Here is a 21,158-nt window from a genome sequence, read left to right on the forward strand (position 1 = left end):
ATCGTTTTAAAATCCTACTTTTCTTTGTTTTTGTTGGAAAAGTATATATGCACTATATATTTCTAAAGATATGACTAGTGAACAAGAGAATATTAAAAAACATTCAATTCTTCAAGATTCCTATAAATTTATACCATTACATTCTTTCTCATTTTTTTTTTTTGTAAAAAATAATGGAGCAAAATTATTGTTTATTATATTTGGGAAGAAACAATTATTCTCACTTATTTCTATTATTTTATTCCTCTTTAATCTTTTCATATTTGTTCATATTATTTCTAAAATGGTCACAACCTAAATTTCAGTTTTTCTGCGGAAAGAGGACAAATAACATAAAGGGAATTGGAAATTAGGACCAATTACCATTAAAATAACTTAAATTAAGTAACCATTGCTAAAATCAGCATCACTGTTATCTATACGAAAAATGAGTTTAGATAGCCATATAACAACTTTTTTTTTCCCTAATTTAGACCTCAAGTATAGTGAAAGATGCATAGAGAAAGCAAGTTCAATGTATGAGCCTAACGTTCTAGAAGACATCACACTTGTCTCTCACTATGAAATGAGTCACTTTAAACAAAACATTTGTCACTTACTCAATTTTGATGGATGGTTGAGATTAAAGGATAAATTTGTCAAGGAAGTAAGAGAGACTTGGTGAAAAAGTAATCAAAACTTGATGAGGAAGTTTGATCCCTCTTTCCACCTATAAATAATGTCTTTGCTCCATCCTAAAAACACAGAAAATCGAAAGAAACACATAATGAAAGGTTTGTAGGCAAGGGGAGAGAAGTCTTAGCTTCTAACTTAGAGATCAAGAACTCATCTTCCATAATCGAAACCGTTCATGAAGATTTCCGGATGAATCGAGGTGTTCTGATAATCCTCTTTAAAGTTCTATTATGTGATTAGCTTAGATGTTAAAGATCGTAGGGCTAAGCTTACACATTTTCTTATGATTATTCTTGAATAATTTAACCAATTGACTCGTCATTATAATGTTAACAAGATTCTGAAAAGTCTACAGCATATGAAACCAATAAGAACACAAAGGATTCAAGACCAAATGTCTCTTTATTAAGAATCACTTAAACAATCTTTTACAAAGACTTGTCTAATCCGAATTACAAAACACCACACGCGGTTTGTCATGGACCAATTCTTAATCTACCCTTTGCGTGAACCAACCCCTGTTGATCACGTTTACAAATCACTCACTTCCTGAACCCCGAAAACCCATGTGTTATGATTCTGTGAGAATACAATGTTGAAAGCTTAACCTAATGTTAAGTCTAAGTTTTCCAATATATTGCCACCAATTCTTTCCAATTGTGAAATATCTCTTTTCCTACAAATCAGCATCACCAAATCTTCTAATTTGTGTTCTGAGTATCTTCTAGTTTATGAATCATCCAAACAAGATCATCCAATGAAAACTCTCCACATCACCATGCTTTAGTTCTTCATTACACATACATGTGTTACACACTATCGTCCATGTGTAACATAACAACAACACACCAAACTTCAACATTCTTTGAATATGTTCTGTGAGATAACAAACTAAGTCCCACATTGGAGAATTAGACAAGGAGTGTCTAATATATAAAGAGATGTCCAACTCTAGTAGTACGAGGCCTTTTGGAAAGAAGCCCAAAAGTAAATCCATGTGAGCCAGTCTCTAAGGCCCAAAGTGGACAATATCGTACTAATCGAACAATATAGAGTTTGACATAGGCTTAATAAATTCCAACAATTGGTATCAGCGCGGTTGACGAAAAATCTGCAAGAAGACCAAAAATACCCTTCGAGTAGGAAAGGGACCCATCAAGTTAGGATTGAGAAGTGTGTGGTAGAGTTCAAATCAAAAGATCTTGGAAGTCAGTTGTGGGACACGAGATGTGTGATCCTTAGTTTGAGGAGGAGAATGTGAGATAACAAACTAAGACCTACATTAGAGAATTAGACAAGGAGTGTCTAATATATAAAGAGATGTCCAACTATAGTAGTACGAGACCTTTTGGAAGTCCAAAAGTAAATTCATGCGGGCCAGTCTCTAAGGCCTAAAATGGACAATATCGTATTAATCGAACAATATAGAGTTGGAGATGGGCTTAATAAATTTCAACATGTTCGAGCCATACTCCAAAGCATCACGTCAATCAACACTCTGTGTTAATGCACCAGCATGCCAAGTTCCAAATCCTTAGGCTTACAGATTCAAGTCATGCATTTACCTCTGACTCTTAAATCTTAATTAAGAGCTTGGGTTGAGCAACAGTAACTAAAGAGTAAAGCCCATGCTCATCTACAACAAATGGATCATTCAACGTGTTGGAAATGAAATGGAGAGTGCTTTCTCGGGATTTACTTCTTCTTCGTCTCAGTGTCTCTCTCTCCCACGGCAGGAGCATATAGCCATATACAGCCACCAAGGTATGGACCGAGACCGTTAATTACTTTAGGCTTTAGGGACCATCTAGCGGTGGCTTAAACACATTCTCTCTTGACTTCATAAATAATGCCTTTAACTAGTTAGCTCCTTGTCAGATGACGGGTCGTGGCGCTCTGGTCTTGATCACGGGACACGCTTCATGTGGGATTATCAAGACTGGGGCAGGGGTCGTACCCCTGATAATTCCAAGTCAGGACGAAACCAGTCGGAAATGATCCAAAGGAAGAAAGCTGGCTCGGTATGAAAGTGGCATATCCGATTCTTCCGGAAAAAGCCAGTGACATCCTTCTCCATTTTAACTAAACCGCAATTTGTCTATATACTGTGTAGAATCCTTTGTGTACATCTCTTGACCACCTTGTTTCCTTTCGGCCGTGAGAGCAAAGCTAAAATTGTGAAAGAATGAATAAGACAACAAACGTTTTCATTGATTTCTTTATCTTAAGGGACTTCTTACAATGAGCAGAGTATTTATGCAACTCAAGCATAAACCTAAAGACATAAACTCTAGTTGAATCAGGACAATGGCATGGTCCTAATTCTTTGAAAGCACAACAAAATGATTTACGGTTTTGATTTGATATGCCTTTTCCATACGGTTTTCTTTTTATGTGACCTTGTAGACACCAAGTTCTCTTAAGTCTATGTCCATAAGTTTCCGTTCGACAATTCTTCTGTTTTCGACATTTGTGAGATTAAACCCAACCCATTCTACAATGTGCGGCTTCTCTCTGTTTTTATCAATGTGAGACACGTTTGTAACTATCTCTAATAGCACTACCCTGAAACTGTAGACATCACTCTTCTCGCTTAGGAAATTTGTTCTGTAGTACCTAACAAATTGTATTAGAGAGAGATGCAATGTATCTCCCTTTTGTTAGTTCAACACAGAAACAAAACAGCAATTGGATTTACCAAATATGGTTTTATTATTACAAAGGAAACTTTACAAATGAAACATCAAGTGGGAAAATTCTCAAATTTATCTGGCTCCAGGGATAAATTCAGAAGCAGAAGAGAGACTGAAGTTTACAGAACTTCTAGCGGACATCTCTTCGCTACCTTGTCTCCTTGCATTTTCCAAGGCCACACACTCGTTAAGCTCTATCACAACATGTGCCATTGTTGGTCTCCGGTTTGAAGACGGGTTCACACAAGCCAGAGCCAACTCTACAATCTTCCATGCACCGGTTGTGTCATAGTCCCCCATCAGTTTGGGGTCGATGAGGTTCCTGATGTCTCCTTTAGTGAGCATTAAGACAGCCCATTCATTGATGTGGGTTCTCTCCCGGGTTTTATCTATAACAGGCTGGTTTGTGATGATCTCTAACAGCACTATACCAAAGCTGTATATGTCGCTCTTCTCACTCAGCGAGTTTGTTCTGTGGTACCTGAAAGCGTATATAAATTTCTCATCACTCATTTCAGCAACAAAACAAACACAAGTGATGATAACTAACTGACTTCACTTACTCGGGGTCCAGGTAAGCAGGTGTGCCTGCAACTGCAGTCGATACATGGTATTCACCATCGATTGGGAAAGATCTAGAGAGCCCAAAGTCAGCTAATTTTGCTCCATACCGCTCATTCAATAAAATATTAGTAGTTTTCACATCTCTATGGACCATAGGAGGCTGACATCCATTGTGAAGATACTCTAATCCTGTAACAAATGGTTTTGTTTCTGTCAATCTTGCTTTTAGACATCACAAACAGAACATCTAGAATCAACACTTTCTTGCCACGAATCAGAAAAAAAAAATAGAGAGAATAAGTCAGAGTTTGGTTCACCTTGCGCTGCCTCTACAGCTATTTGCATTCTGTTTTCCCAGGTTAGGACGTTGCCTCCGCGTTTTCCTGTAATGGGCTTTGAATGTTTTAAACTATGGGAAGAGATGAATTCGAGTAAACCGGAGTCTTGGGTAAAATTGTTTACCCGACATGTGCTCCTTCAGGTCTCCATTAGCCATGTATTCATAGATCAAAGCCAAGTTATCTCCGTCATCACAGTACCCAACAAGTCGCACCAAATGTCTGTGATGAACTCGTGAAAGAAGTTCAACCTAAAAAGATAACAAAATGATCATTTCATGATTAGAGAAACTTAACTTATTTAAAAACAAAAAGATAAGATGAACAGTTTGGAAATATTTGTTAGACATACCTCTGCGTTGAATTCTTTATAACCTTGAGCTGATGAATGAGAGAGCATTTTCACAGCTACTTGAGCATCATCCAAGTTTCCATGATACACTGTTCCAAAGCCTCCTTTGCCAAGAACTCTCTGGAAGTTATTAGTCATCTTCAGTACCTCGGGATACGTACCCTGAGGTCTTTTGTTATGATTGTTGGATTGGATGACCGTGTCTCACTTTGAACTGTACCGGTAGTGACAGATGGGGGTCCTGGAGCTGTAAAATTGTACCAAAAGTATGTGAAATGAATTAGAGTAAAAACAGATAGGTTTTCGTTTTTCCAATAATTTCAAGAATTCGTTCGGGTGATTCATACATACCCGCAGTACTGTAAGATTTTTTCTTTCTTATGACGAAAAAGATAGCCAAGACAACAACAAGAGCAAACATGCCAGCCACTGGCGCTGCGATAGCAATCACTGGAACCTTTTTGCTCTCCTTTAAGGGAGTTTCACTCAAACTATAATCATTAAAGTTATGTGAAACCGGAAAATAAAAAGAGATATGAAGTTTAGAGTAGTACTACATGTAAGACTGAATCAATGAAGAATGAATATCTTACATTAGTGTTAACGAATTACTGGTTAACCGTTTCTGAAGAGAGTTCGGAATTGTGCTATTGAGATTTGGATTTCCACATAAGTTTCTGCAAATGAGAAAGCTCAAGCTTTGAGAACAAAACAAAATATAAATAAACGGAGAGAGCGGTATTGATAAAACAAGCTCACATGAGTTTCAACGACTTCATATCAGCAAAAAACGCTGGAATATCTCCTGATAGATCGTTCTTTGATAAATCTCTGTCCATTAAATAGAGACAAAAAAATAGTTTATGCCAAATCATATACTTAATATTATCATATCAAATACTTAAGTTTATTGGTGTTGGGGCACTTACAGCTCTACCAATTGTGTTAGCTTGGCAAATTCAGGTGTTATGCTACCAGTCAACTTATTCTCTGTCAAGTTCCTAAGGAGTTAAAATTTGGGAAACACCAAAACTGTAAGAACCGTAAAGATGATTCAGATTAACAGACAATACAAAACTTACAAGGATATGATCCCTTGTGGCTCATATTTTGGATAATTGCAGTTTAAACCTTCCCACCGAAATGCCTTAGGTGCACATGGATCTCCTTGCCAGCTAACTTTTTTCTCCAACTCATAACTTCTCTTGATGTTGACCATAGCAGAAACTGATCAATCGGCACATTTCACAAACCAGGCAAAGTCGAAAGACAGAAAGCTTTTGAATGGTCTGATAACACTTTTATTGTAAATACTTGAATTACCTTCATCTTGGTCTGTCTCAGGCTCTGGAAGTTCTAAGACTCTATAAATCTCGACGGCATTGATAAGAGGAGGATGAGTTGAGTTACCGGTCATGGCGAAAGTTAATTTGAAGTTCCCATCAAGAGAACTTATAGCCTCTGGAGTGAATAAAGTTGTTATGGTGAAATTTGGTGGCCTAAATTTGGCGTACCCTACTTGGTCATCATTAAAAGTGATGCTAAATTCTCTGTTCTCATTAGCTCCAAGTTTCTGGATTTCAGCGAAATGCATGTATATATATGCCTCTGCAGTGGTCTCGTCGAGACTCAAATATAATGTCAGAGGCTGACTAGCATTTCTAGGGACAGCAGCAGTCATAGCCACAAGTTGTGGCACATCGTAGAAGTTATCTTCTGTATCGACCAAAATGTCCGTGCTTATAGACACCATTTGTTCGTCTAATAAGTATGGATTCCATCCTCGGTCATGGATGTCCTCATCATACCTATAAAATAGAAAGAGAAGGCTCCTCTTTTGTTAACCAACACAAAGAACAATACAACAGATACAAAAACAAATGAAAAAAAAACCTTTATTTTAAACCTGATCATCGGTGGAGTGGGTGCAAAGAAAAATCTTGAGACCGTAATCAACGATCCACTTTCCGTGACGTAAGTTTCATTGTCCAACGGACGAAGTTCCAAGGAGGAAATAAACGGAGTCGTTTCTCCTGTCTTAACAAGACAAACCTGAAGACGGTCTTGTGTTAAGGCATGGATCATCTCGTAAACTGAAGCATTTCCTACAGCATCCAATATAACAGAAGTCCATTTGTTAGGACCAATATGAAGATCAAACATGGGGATCTTATTCCGACCGTCATAGTTCCCATACAAGAAGGATCAGGAGATCAGATATTTGCGTTTGGCTGTGAGGTTGAAGTTGTAACAGTTTCTTGTACCCTCAGGGAAGCTTCTTAAGGTCCAAGTCTGTTGCTGTAACACTTTGTACTCATTATTAGAAGATCCAATTGAAAGCCCATTTTATATCTTGTGAGAAGTCCATTAGCCCATGTAACTAGGGTTTGCCACATGAGTTCTCATATAAATAGTGTAATGAAAACCTTAACTTTCAGAATATCAATATCATTTTATAAATCTCTTTGTTCTTGGTGACAAACTCAATCTCTTCTAGTTTCTTTACTTTCATTTGCATAATAAAGCTCCTTTGAGCTATTCATATTTTGCATCAATAAAGCTTTATAAAGCTTCAATCTTTTTTAGTTTAGAAATGTCTACATGGTATCAGAGCACCAGGGATTAGATCTTGGTGTCTCTACGCTTCATCTCAACTTCTCACAAGCTCCATCAGTCATCTCTTTCTCCTCTTAAAAAAAAAAAAAAAAAAAAAAAAAAAAGAAGAACCAGCGACCAAGACAGATCCTATCAACACTGTCCTGACCAAAACCAAGACTTGTGCTTTTATTTGAAGAAGCTGGCTTGCCAAGTTGTCTCATTTCTCTTTCTGTCGTATGGCACAAGCAAGGAGTTCAAGGTCGAAGCTTTCATCAGATCTGAACACAAGCTGAGACAACAGTGGATGGTTTCTGGGTTCAGAGACACGTGACAACAAGGGTGATAATTCTTCTGAAGATGCAATCATCAGACATAAGTCACGGTAACGGTTTCTTTTCATCAAAAAAAAAAATAAAATGAAACTGCTGTTTGGTAGATGGAGAAGAATATGCTTTATCTTGTGGTTCTGCTGGCTTGGTTAGATATTAGGATTGAACTCGGGAAGTATAGATTGCAACAGGAACCTCACGGGCTTGATAATGATGGGATTTAAGGCTGTAAATTTCTGGTCTGATGAATGCACTCAACGTGTTTGATGGAATGCCAAAGAGAAAGGCACAATGATAGTAAGCAGTTTGTAGTTGGTTTAGTGATGGGAAGCTGAGAGTAGAAAGGATTTTTAGTTGTGGAAGAAGACTCACATTCATTATGAGACAGCTTAGGGGAGTTAAACGAGGTAAAGAAACCCGGACTCTTCGTGAGATAAATAGGCTACAAAGATAGACCTGAATAGATCTCACACTATTGACTGATCTTATGGTGAAGTGAAGTTATTGACTACTTCAAAGGAACACTTCGAGCTCTCTCGTCCCTTTATCAAGCTGCTGCACTTGAGCTTCAAACTTAGCTCCGCACCCTACACTAAGTTTGCGGGGGAGTATTAGAAGATCCAATTGAAAGCCCATTTTATATCTTGTGAGAAGTCCATTAGCCCATGTAACTAGGGTTTGCCACATGAGTTCTCATATAAATAGTCATGTTATGTAATGAAAACCTTAACTTTCAGAATATCAATATCATTTTATAAATCTCTTTGTTCTTGGTGACAAACTCAATCTCTTCTAGTTTCTTTACTTTCATTTGCATAATAAAGCTCCTTTGAGCTATTCATATTTTGCATCAATAAAGCTTTATAAAGCTTCAATCTTTTTTAGTTTAGAAATGTCTACATGGTATCAGAGCACCAGGGATTAGATCTTGGTGTCTCTACGCTTCATCTCAACTTCTCACAAGCTCCATCAGTCATCTCTTTCTCCTCTTAAAAAAAAAAAAAAAAAAAAAAAAAAAAAAAGAAGAACCAGCGACCAAGACAGATCCTATCAACACTGTCCTGACCAAAACCAAGACTTGTGCTTTTATTTGAAGAAGCTGGCTTGCCAAGTTGTCTCATTTCTCTTTCTGTCGTATGGCACAAGCAAGGAGTTCAAGGTCGAAGCTTTCATCAGATCTGAACACAAGCTGAGACAACAGTGGATGGTTTCTGGGTTCAGAGACACGTGACAACAAGGGTGATAATTCTTCTGAAGATGCAATCATCAGACATAAGTCACGGTAACGGTTTCTTTTCATCAAAAAAAAAAATAAAATGAAACTGCTGTTTGGTAGATGGAGAAGAATATGCTTTATCTTGTGGTTCTGCTGGCTTGGTTAGATATTAGGATTGAACTCGGGAAGTATAGATTGCAACAGGAACCTCACGGGCTTGATAATGATGGGATTTAAGGCTGTAAATTTCTGGTCTGATGAATGCACTCAACGTGTTTGATGGAATGCCAAAGAGAAAGGCACAATGATAGTAAGCAGTTTGTAGTTGGTTTAGTGATGGGAAGCTGAGAGTAGAAAGGATTTTTAGTTGTGGAAGAAGACTCACATTCATTATGAGACAGCTTAGGGGAGTTAAACGAGGTAAAGAAACCCGGACTCTTCGTGAGATAAATAGGCTACAAAGATAGACCTGAATAGATCTCACACTATTGACTGATCTTATGGTGAAGTGAAGTTATTGACTACTTCAAAGGAACACTTCGAGCTCTCTCGTCCCTTTATCAAGCTGCTGCACTTGAGCTTCAAACTTAGCTCCGCACCCTACACTAAGTTTGCGGGGGAGTATTAGAAGATCCAATTGAAAGCCCATTTTATATCTTGTGAGAAGTCCATTAGCCCATGTAACTAGGGTTTGCCACATGAGTTCTCATATAAATAGTCATGTTATGTAATGAAAACCTTAACTTTCAGAATATCAATATCATTTTATAAATCTCTTTGTTCTTGGTGACAAACTCAATCTCTTCTAGTTTCTTTACTTTCATTTGCATAATAAAGCTCCTTTGAGCTATTCATATTTTGCATCAATAAAGCTTTATAAAGCTTCAATCTTTTTTAGTTTAGAAATGTCTACATGGTATCAGAGCACCAGGGATTAGATCTTGGTGTCTCTACGCTTCATCTCAACTTCTCACAAGCTCCATCAGTCATCTCTTTCTCCTCTTAAAAAAAAAAAAAAAAAAAAAAAAAAAAAGAAGAACCAGCGACCAAGACAGATCCTATCAACACTGTCCTGACCAAAACCAAGACTTGTGCTTTTATTTGAAGAAGCTGGCTTGCCAAGTTGTCTCATTTCTCTTTCTGTCGTATGGCACAAGCAAGGAGTTCAAGGTCGAAGCTTTCATCAGATCTGAACACAAGCTGAGACAACAGTGGATGGTTTCTGGGTTCAGAGACACGTGACAACAAGGGTGATAATTCTTCTGAAGATGCAATCATCAGACATAAGTCACGGTAACGGTTTCTTTTCATCAAAAAAAAAATAAAATGAAACTGCTGTTTGGTAGATGGAGAAGAATATGCTTTATCTTGTGGTTCTGCTGGCTTGGTTAGATATTAGGATTGAACTCGGGAAGTATAGATTGCAACAGGAACCTCACGGGCTTGATAATGATGGGATTTAAGGCTGTAAATTTCTGGTCTGATGAATGCACTCAACGTGTTTGATGGAATGCCAAAGAGAAAGGCACAATGATAGTAAGCAGTTTGTAGTTGGTTTAGTGATGGGAAGCTGAGAGTAGAAAGGATTTTTAGTTGTGGAAGAAGACTCACATTCATTATGAGACAGCTTAGGGGAGTTAAACGAGGTAAAGAAACCCGGACTCTTCGTGAGATAAATAGGCTACAAAGATAGACCTGAATAGATCTCACACTATTGACTGATCTTATGGTGAAGTGAAGTTATTGACTACTTCAAAGGAACACTTCGAGCTCTCTCGTCCCTTTATCAAGCTGCTGCACTTGAGCTTCAAACTTAGCTCCGCACCCTACACTAAGTTTGCGGGGGAGTATTAGAAGATCCAATTGAAAGCCCATTTTATATCTTGTGAGAAGTCCATTAGCCCATGTAACTAGGGTTTGCCACATGAGTTCTCATATAAATAGTCATGTTATGTAATGAAAACCTTAACTTTCAGAATATCAATATCATTTTATAAATCTCTTTGTTCTTGGTGACAAACTCAATCTCTTCTAGTTTCTTTACTTTCATTTGCATAATAAAGCTCCTTTGAGCTATTCATATTTTGCATCAATAAAGCTTTATAAAGCTTCAATCTTTTTTAGTTTAGAAATGTCTACATGGTATCAGAGCACCAGGGATTAGATCTTGGTGTCTCTACGCTTCATCTCAACTTCTCACAAGCTCCATCAGTCATCTCTTTCTCCTCTTAAAAAAAAAAAAAAAAAAAAAAAAAAAAAAAAGAAGAACCAGCGACCAAGACAGATCCTATCAACACTGTCCTGACCAAAACCAAGACTTGTGCTTTTATTTGAAGAAGCTGGTTTGCCAAGTTGTCTCATTTCTCTTTCTGTCGTATGGCACAAGCAAGGAGTTCAAGGTCGAAGCTTTCATCAGATCTGAACACAAGCTGAGACAACAGTGGATGGTTTCTGGGTTCAGAGACACGTGACAACAAGGGTGATAATTCTTCTGAGATGCAATCATCAGACATAAGTCACGGTAACGGTTTCTTTTCATCAAAAAAAAAATAAAATGAAACTGCTGTTTGGTAGATGGAGAAGAATATGCTTTATCTTGTGGTTCTGCTGGCTTGGTTAGATATTAGGATTGAACTCGGGAAGTATAGATTGCAACAGGAACCTCACGGGCTTGATAATGATGGGATTTAAGGCTGTGAATTTCTGGTCTGATGAATGCACTCAACGTGTTTGATGGAATGCCAAAGAGAAAGGCACAATGATAGTAAGCAGTTTGTAGTTGGTTTAGTGATGGGAAGCTGAGAGTAGAAAGGATTTTTAGTTGTGGAAGAAGACTCACATTCATTATGAGACAGCTTAGGGGAGTTAAACGAGGTAAAGAAACCCGGACTCTTCGTGAGATAAATAGGCTACAAAGATAGACCTGAATAGATCTCACACTATTGACTGATCTTATGGTGAAGTGAAGTTATTGACTACTTCAAAGGAACACTTCGAGCTCTCTCGTCCCTTTATCAAGCTGCTGCACTTGAGCTTCAAACTTAGCTCCGCACCCTACACTAAGTTTGCGGGGGAGTATTAGAAGATCCAATTGAAAGCCCATTTTATATCTTGTGAGAAGTCCATTAGCCCATGTAACTAGGGTTTGCCACATGAGTTCTCATATAAATAGTCATGTTATGTAATGAAAACCTTAACTTTCAGAATATCAATATCATTTTATAAATCTCTTTGTTCTTGGTGACAAACTCAATCTCTTCTAGTTTCTTTACTTTCATTTGCATAATAAAGCTCCTTTGAGCTATTCATATTTTGCATCAATAAAGCTTTATAAAGCTTCAATCTTTTTTAGTTTAGAAATGTCTACACTCATCACGGATCCTCCCGACCAATCCGGTATCGATGTAATTTGCATCTGATGTATATATTATATTCGTGGACTTCTCCGTATAAGTTGCGTGCTCAGGGATTAGCCCACAAGCCAAACTGATGAATTCTGTTCATGACTCATGAGCAACAATATTAAACTCCACAAGGAATCAAAGCATCAAAATCTTCATAAAAAGTACTGAAAATCAAGAACAAGAAAGTGAACAGAGCACGAACCTGATTGATTTTGAGCTTCAACTGATTCCAAAATGTCATAAGCTGTTATCAAGAGCAGCAAAAAGCCATGAAAATACTTCATTTTTTCCTCTCTTTTTTTTTTTTTTTATCTTTGTGGTGTGTGCTCTGGTTCAAAGGAGGCTATATAACTCATTTGTCACTGGTCTAGATTGATAAATAGGGTGCATAATTGGCGAAGACTGAGATAACATTGTACGGGTCAACTCGTTTAGCTCTCATACGTTGCATGCCGTGCAATCCAATCCAGTCCTATATCCCCACAAATGGGGCAGCTGTCACGAGACACACAGAGTAGGAGCATTTTTGGAATTTCCTTATCTGTCTCTGTCTTTTTCCTCGTGGTTGGAATTGCTTGACCAATACCTATGTACTTCTGGCTATATCTACGACTTGCATTTTACGCTTTGTCTCAATTTTACGAAAAAAGTTCTGCAACAGGACGGATCGTTCACCATATCTTTGTAAGTTCCAAACTTCCAATTGATTTCGATTGTCTGCGGGAGAATCTTAACACCTATGTTATTCGTGATGTTCGATTCTCTCCATCTTCTCCTGCTGAGCTATATTCATGAGTCTTTGAAAAATACCCTCGCTGCTGTTTGGATTCAAGATCCAAGCACATAAATGTTAAACAGAGAAAGTGTAATACATGCCCGGTTCACTTTGAACCCTAGGTCTTGGTGTCCAACTTGAACCAGTAGAAACACATGCACACACTTTAATAGGAAACTAAATTTTGATCCGCGCTTTAATTTAAAAAAGATTAATGGAAAATAGATATACTAATTTGTTAAATGTATGATTATGTTGTTCTAAATTATTTGTCATCTAATAAAATGTTAATTTGAGTTAGAAGATGTCTATGTTTGTAAAATAGACATAGGCTTCAATATTATATAATTTGAAAATATTTGTATTTGAGAGCATCAAGAATTCATTTAGAAAAATATCAAAAAGATTGCATCTCTAAATCTATGCTCACTTATTTATGGATAGCTACCTGTGTAAGAGGCAAGCAATAGAAATAAGACTCTTTTAGTAGTCTTGAATAAAGATAAAAATGGGACGTTGGCATGAAAATTTATTTTTTCAGAGCAGGTAGAAAGCATTTGAATTATTGGTAGAAAAAACAATAAATTAGGGTTTATCTCGACCAATGCCTGTAAAAGGAAGTTTTAATTGTAAAGTTGTTATTATCACATACATTCTACTAAATTTCATAATTTCCTACTTTTTAATATTTTATTCAGAAAACTTAGGTTCATGGAAAGTGGACACTTTTTTTCTTGCACGGATTTTTTCTTGGGAAAATTATTTTTCTAAACCAAAAAAATGGTAACAATGTCTCGTTAGGTTAATTTCTATTTTGTACCATTTTTATCTTTAATACCTTTTAATATTTTCAAAAATAAATCAAATAAATAGCTTTACAAACTAAAAAAAATATGAAAAAATAGTAACTACTTATGAAATATCCATATGAACTTAATGGTATTTTTTTCCAGTTCTAAAAATGTTTAAATCATAATTTCAAATTATGTTCTACATAAAGTAGAATTGAAATTCTACGAAGTAGAAAATGAAATCCACTTTTTTCATTGAATTTACTATGTTTAGAATATGTGATCTAATTATACTCTAAAAATATTTATAATACACATTCCATGCTTAATCTATCACTCTAAAATCTGTAGAAATCGGAATCTACAGATTACTATAAATCTAAAACTTGTAGAAATCGAAATCAACACATTGCTATAAATCTAAAAACTTGTAGAAAACAAGTTCTACAAATTATTATAAATCTAAAATCTGTAGAAATCGAAATCTACACATTATTATAAATCTAAAAGCATGTAGAAACCGAGATCTACAGATAATTTGTATTTTACGGATAAGAATAATCAGTTCCAAAAAATATGGAAAGAAAATATTTGGAAATATTCATTTTCCATATATGAAAAAATTGATCTTTCAGAAAAAAAACCAACAATCGTGGGCCATAAAGTCTAGGTTTAGAGTTTTTTTTTATTTGAGAATTTTTAATGTTTTTTTTATTTTAATTACTTTTTAATTATATTTTAATATTTACAATTGTTTTGTTAATTGTAATATCGAATTTATAATTGAATTTGAGGGCATTATTGCTATTTTGAAAATAATTAGGCTAATGAGACATAAAATATATGAGATTAATCTAATAAGACATAGTTACCATTTTTTTTGACCTAAGAAAAACAATTTTCCCTTTTTTCTTTTGTAAATTTTCTTGCAAGAATTTGGTAGTGAAAATTGTAGAGGATGTAACATGCATTTATAAATAAAGTTTTCTCATAACCCACGACAATGTTACCTTTTCCGAACCGAGTTGTTACCATAATTAAAACTTTTCCTTTTAAAATAAACATAATATTAAATAAATAACGAAGACATAATCTACATTATGGAATAAAATCCTGTGTATATCTTGTTTAGTTTAGATATATTCATCCTTGATTTAAATATGAACTAGTTTTGAGTAATTACGGGTTTAATTCCTTTTAAAAAAAAATATGTTGCTAGCTTTTGATTGGTTGATTCTATTATTGCCAAATTAATTAATTTTGTTTAATAAAGAAAGTGGCTTGATTTTGTAAATAACTCTAATATGCAAGGGCAAAATCCTATGAGAGATTATGTTTTAATAGTATAGATTTAAAAAATAGGTTGCTAGTTTTTGATTGGTTGATTCTATAATTGACATATTAATTAATTTTGTTTAAAAGAGAAAGTGACATAATTTTGTAAAAAACTCTAATATGCAAGGAAAAAATCCTATGAGAAATTATGCTTTAATAGTATAGACACGTGATTTATAAATTACTCAGTGACCCAGTGAAAGCAACTCATATCATACTACAATATAATTCAGCAACCAAACATACTAAACCTAAAAAATAGTCATGCATCATACAATTTTTTATCTTACACAAACAATCTCATTATCATACTACTTCAAAATATAACTAGACTTTGATCCGTGCAACCGCGCGGGTATTTCATTTCATTTATATATATATAGAGATATTTTTCAACATCACTAGTATATATATATATGTATACACAAAAGTGAATTATATATTTAAATGTCTATATAGCTATTTCAAATTTAACTATTTCAAATACAATAATTTTATAGTTTACATGTCGTAATTAATCAATTGTTTCAAATCGTCACTTGTCGTTTCTTATTATATATCAATACTATTAAAAGGCAAGAATTATTAAAAAAATTACTTATACAAAGTTGTTGGACCTATTTATTAACTAATTAATTTTTGGGTTTTACCTTATTTATCTCTAACTATACAAGATTATTACTAATAGCACCCATATTAATGGCAAAACTAGATTTTGATTAAAGCGCGGGATTTGTCTCTTTTACAAATACTTTATTTTATAACTTATAAATTTATATTATAGCATAGTAATAATCTTACAATTACGTTTCATGTGTACACAATGTATTTTGTGTAGATGTATACAATTTGAATACCACGAGCTTTTAACTTACCATATTGAGGGGTGACTGGTTTTCCCGCTACCACCCGCAAACGCAGCTTTTGCGGTTGGTAGCGGTTGTCGGCGGTTTGCAACAATCACTCAAATCGCTCTAAACCGCTTCAAACCGCTTCGAATCTCATAAATTCAAAAGTTGGCTCCAGCTAGCGTTTGCGGGAGGGTAAGAAAAATCTTTTTTTAAAACAATATATATACAAAAGTAAAAATATTTAATAAAAAATTTAAAATTTAAAATTGAAATTATGAAAATATTAAAATATATCTATTATATTTTAATTAATATTATAAAATTTTATAATAAAAACAATTTCAATAAATTTTCAAAAATTAAAATTATAACTAATCAAGTTGTTGATTAGCTTAAAATTTAATGTTATTAGTTTATGATTTTGCAATAGATACTTAAACGTTTTTCAGAGTCTGGAGCAGTGTTTTAATGTCTGACCCGGACCTGTGGTCGAATCGGTAAACCCGGTGACTCAGTAAATAATCCAGTTTGGGTTTTGAAAATATCCATTATTTAAAAATCCGATAACATCGTTAAAATCCTTAAATCCGGTAACTTGACAACTGTTGAACCACCGGCTGAACCAGCAAGTGATTTTACTTATTTTTTTAAAAAAATTAAGTTTTGATTATTAAAATCTGTGTTTTATTTCCAAACTTGTAATGAACTTTCTGATTTTATCATATAACATCGATTAAACTATTTTGTCTATGATTTTTAGATTTTGGTGAAGAATTCACTATACCACCTAAAATAATACATTGAACAGTGATATTTTATGTGTTTTGGTATTGGTTTTCTTTTTTTTTCTTATCAAAAATCCTAAAGCCTTACTTTTCATTTATTTTAGATTTAAAAATATATTTTTACTATACATAGACATTAAAAGTTTATGAATTTAAGTATTGTTATATTTGCTATTATACCATTTTAAGTATCCTACAGTGACTGAATTTGATAGGTATATTTCTGAATATCCTGTTTTATTTAAGTGTACATACTTTGAAGATTAGCTTGCATATACGTGTAAAAGGTTCAATTTTTGATATCTAAGCATTAGTGTGGTAAATATTATACAAATCCAATAATATCTTAAAGTTTTGAAATCGCGTATTTGTAGGTCATACGGTATCAAGAGTTTGGATTTAATAACAGGGATTTTTTTTTTCCTTTTTTTATAACAGTAAAATTTTGGTTGTAAAATGATATTTTGCATGTTAATATAAAAATCTCGACTGCTTTTATATTAATACATATTGTATAGCACTATCATGTTATGAAAACATATTCTATAGCCCTATCATATGATCTTATAATCCTTAAACGAACCATAAAATGATATTTAGAATGTTCATAAACAACAGTCTTGTTAATGTATATTAATAGTAATTTGTTGAAAGTATACATGAAAATTATTACAGGACAAATGTTTTAAACCGGTAGGTTTTGTGTTGACAGTAAAAAATATATGTTTGCTATCTTAACTAACTACGCTGGAAGAGAAAGGAAATTTAAAAATAAGTAATTATTGGAATTAAATAGATTTAGTGAAAAATAACTGTAATTAAAGTCATAGGTTTTAAATATTTCAGTGGCAAAGATCTGTAAATATTGTTAAAATCGAAAGACACCTCAAAAAAGGGCATTATGTTTTAATAGTATTGATGATCATTTGATTTTTCCCTTTACCTACAAAATCACCTACCATATATCGATACACTAAAATTCAAAACAAAAATTGGTGGGTTTGGTTTAATTACGATTAGAAAAAACAAAATGGGGTTGCTTACTCATTTCAGATATTTATTGAATTTAGTAGTAACAGCCTACCAATCTTTATTATATATGTAAAATAAGTGTATGACTACATACTAAAACAAGTTAAGCTAATCAACAACTTGATAAACCATTTTCTTCAATTTTAATGTATTATTAAAAGGTAAATCAATTTTATTTTTAAATATTAGATTTTCTGGGGTTTTACTAGGTCTACCAGCATCATATCAAGTCACAAGTTAAAGGTGGATTTTTAGGTTTTCTCAAATTTTTAATTAACAGTTTTTATTAAATCTGAACCGGATTATATATCGATCATCAGATTTACTAATTTGACTGCGGGTTTGGGTCGAATATAAAAACATTTCTTATATCTTAGTTCGTCTATAAATTATTTATGTACTCCACTAAAAGGAAATAAATAATTTGTACAAATAGAATGCTTTCTTCGCATTCAGTTTATGATCGGGTATATTGTTTTTTGGTTTTCAGTTCTGTATATTTAGGAACCATTAAATTTAGAAATTCAGATATTTACAAAGTTTGTACTTCGGTTTGGTTATTTTGGTTCAGTTCAGATTGTAAAATTAGAAACCATGTAGTGTCCAAAAAGGGTCAAACTCGGTTCCGGTTTGGTTTTCGAGTAATTTCATATAATATTAGTAAAACATCAGATAATTGGGGGGGAGGGAGAGTTAGTTTAAATAGCGGGTAATTTGGGTTGTTCAGATAAAAATATCAGATAACTTGGATAAATGTTAATATTTTATATAAAAAATATTTGTGTAATTTAGTTTTTGGGTAATTAGGTCTACAAAGAGTATTTTAAGATATTTGGTTATTTAGAAATTAATTATAATTAATATTTGTAGGTTTATAATTTGTATTTTAAAAATTTGGGTACTCATTCGGTTTTTGATTTGGATCAGGTTCAGTTTTCTTATTCCAAAAATATATGATCTGCTCGATTATTATGAAATTCGTTTTAATTTTGGTTTGGCACGGTTCGGTTCTTTGATTCCGGATATATTTTTCCAGACTTATACACTATCTTATATATAAATTCTAATAATAAGTGTTTATTTAATTCTAAAAATAAACCCGCGTTTTTGCAGCGGAAAATCATTATAAAAACTAGTTTGCTTTATCGTATGCTTTTCAATAAAGGCCTAAGTGGAAAATATGGCTAAATAAAATGACTGTTTTGATTTATTTACCAAAAATATGATTGTAAATTAGAAAAATGTATTGGTATTGATTTATGTTCTTACTCTAATATACACTAGACTTTGACCGTGCGCCCGCACTGGTATATTTTTCAAAAATATGTTGCTGCTTGTTTTTCATATCACTACTAGGATTGTGCAAAAAACATGAATCCAAAAAATCGATCCGATCCCGATCCAAAAAAGTAGTATCAAATCTGAACCGAAATTGATTAAATATCTGAATTATTCAAAAATTTAGTATTTAGAGAACTGAAACCGAATCTGATCCAAACTAAAATATTTCGGGTACCCGAATATATCCGAAATAGATTTATATACTTATATATATATATATTAATTGTTTATAGACTTAATGTATATAAAACATCCAGAATATAAAAGATACTTTTAAGTTGGTTAAAATATTTGAAAATATATACAAATTGTCAAAAGTAAACATCTAAAATCATTAAAGTATACTCAAAATACCAAAAATACTTAAAATAATTATTAATTCTCTATCCAAATATTTAAACCAAACCAATTAATATGTTAAGTTTAGGTATCCTGACAGATGTTATTCAAATTTATATGTAATATATTATTTTGTTTATAGATTTTGAGAAATTTAAAGTATATAATAAATTTTAAAATGTTAAAAATTATTTAAATGGGTTATCCAAATCCGAACCTAATCTGCAAAGATTCGAACCGAACCCGAATCAAAATTTAGAAATATCCAAATGGGACTAAAGTCTTTGACCCCGAAAATCTGAAATCCAAAGAGACCCGACCAAACCGAATGAGTATCGTAACACCCATCCCTAGTCACTATTATATATTCTATATGTATCCTCATATAATTAATCGTATTTTATACATACCATCATATAAGTAATCATATAATTAATAATATTTTAAATATATCATCATATAAATAATTATCTATATTATATTTTTAAAACTTAATGTGAAATATAAAAATCATTATTTAAGATGGTGTTTGAAATTGAGCTTTGTATTATATTTTTCTTATATATATTGAAAACATTTTTTTGATAATGGTTGTTGGAAAACATTTTAGTAAAAATAAATTTTTGAATATATGTATATTTTTGAATCAATTTTTGATTTGAAATATGTATATAAAATTTATTTTAGACAAAAGATGTTTTAGGTTATTAGATTAGACCATTTTCATATATTTTAAAGATAGTTTAAATATATAGTTTCTCGTAATATAATAGAATTCACATAATCCCATTAATACTTTTTGTTAATATACTGCTATTCCAAACAATATTATATATATATATATATTTAAAAATGTTATTTATGTTTCTAAATAATTTTTAAAAGTACTTATATTTTAATAAGATAAATATTATTTTATTTGTTCGTGCAGATTATTGTAACTAATTAGGAAGCCATCCGACATGTTTTAAGGAAATCATGAGATAAGAGAGCCAAAAAATATCTACCTTGGAGAACAAAAGACATGGGAAGAAAGTTTAGGATGAAATAATTAGGTAATATTCTGTTGCTAAGATCTGTGACAAAAAAAAAAAAAAAAATTATGTTGCTAAGGTCTGTTGCTAAGATTGCACGAGAGATTCTTGCTATTAAACTTACGATTTTTACATAGATTTAGTTAGCTAATTATTGTGTCCATATCTAAAATTTCTATTTTATGAGCGTGTTTTTCAAAATTGTATGGTTAATTAAACCAGCTGGTTTAGGAGACAAACGGGCCAAGAACTAAAATTGTAATTCCACTCATTTCGATTTGGTTAATGCTTTATTCATGTTTCCAAACAATATGATTTGAATTGCTATACTTGTTTCCAAACAACTTCAATGTGTACTTCAGTTTTAACTAGATTTTGACCCGCGCAGGCGCGCGGGTGTATATTTTGAAAAATATGTTGATATTTGTTTTTCATGTAATTATTAGGATTTGGAAAAATGAATCCGAGGAACATAACCGATACCGATCCAAAGATATAGTACCAAACCCAAACATAAAATTGATTAAATATTCTAATTATTCAAAATTTTGTTATTTAGAGAACCGAATCTGATCCGAACCGAAGTATTTGGGTATCCGAATTTATCTAAAAATAGATTTATATACTTATATATATTAATTATTTTTAGATTTAACGTATATAAAACATCAAAAATGATACTTTTAAATTGGTTTAAATACTTGAA

The 21,158-nt window shown here is 33.0% G+C and overlaps 1 protein-coding gene across 1 annotated transcript; it reads right to left on the minus strand.

Moving 5' to 3' along the window:
* Positions 1-3,348: 3,348 nt before the first annotated feature.
* LOC106451625 (probable LRR receptor-like serine/threonine-protein kinase At1g51860) lies at positions 3,349-12,486 on the minus strand. The gene is given in 14 exon segments (XM_013893573.3): positions 3,349-3,849; positions 3,932-4,121; positions 4,250-4,315; positions 4,395-4,521; positions 4,623-4,783; positions 4,786-4,869; positions 4,974-5,113; positions 5,216-5,299; positions 5,382-5,453; positions 5,552-5,623; positions 5,705-5,849; positions 5,946-6,430; positions 6,529-6,727; positions 12,372-12,486. Coding segments are annotated over 14 exon segments (2,316 nt in total). The 5' UTR covers positions 12,454-12,486; the 3' UTR covers positions 3,349-3,440.
* Between the last annotated feature and the right edge of the window lie 8,672 nt (positions 12,487-21,158).

Source organism: Brassica napus, chromosome A5 (genome assembly GCF_020379485.1).
Source record: "Brassica napus cultivar Da-Ae chromosome A5, Da-Ae, whole genome shotgun sequence".
Classification (NCBI taxonomy): Eukaryota; Viridiplantae; Streptophyta; class Magnoliopsida; order Brassicales; family Brassicaceae; genus Brassica; species Brassica napus.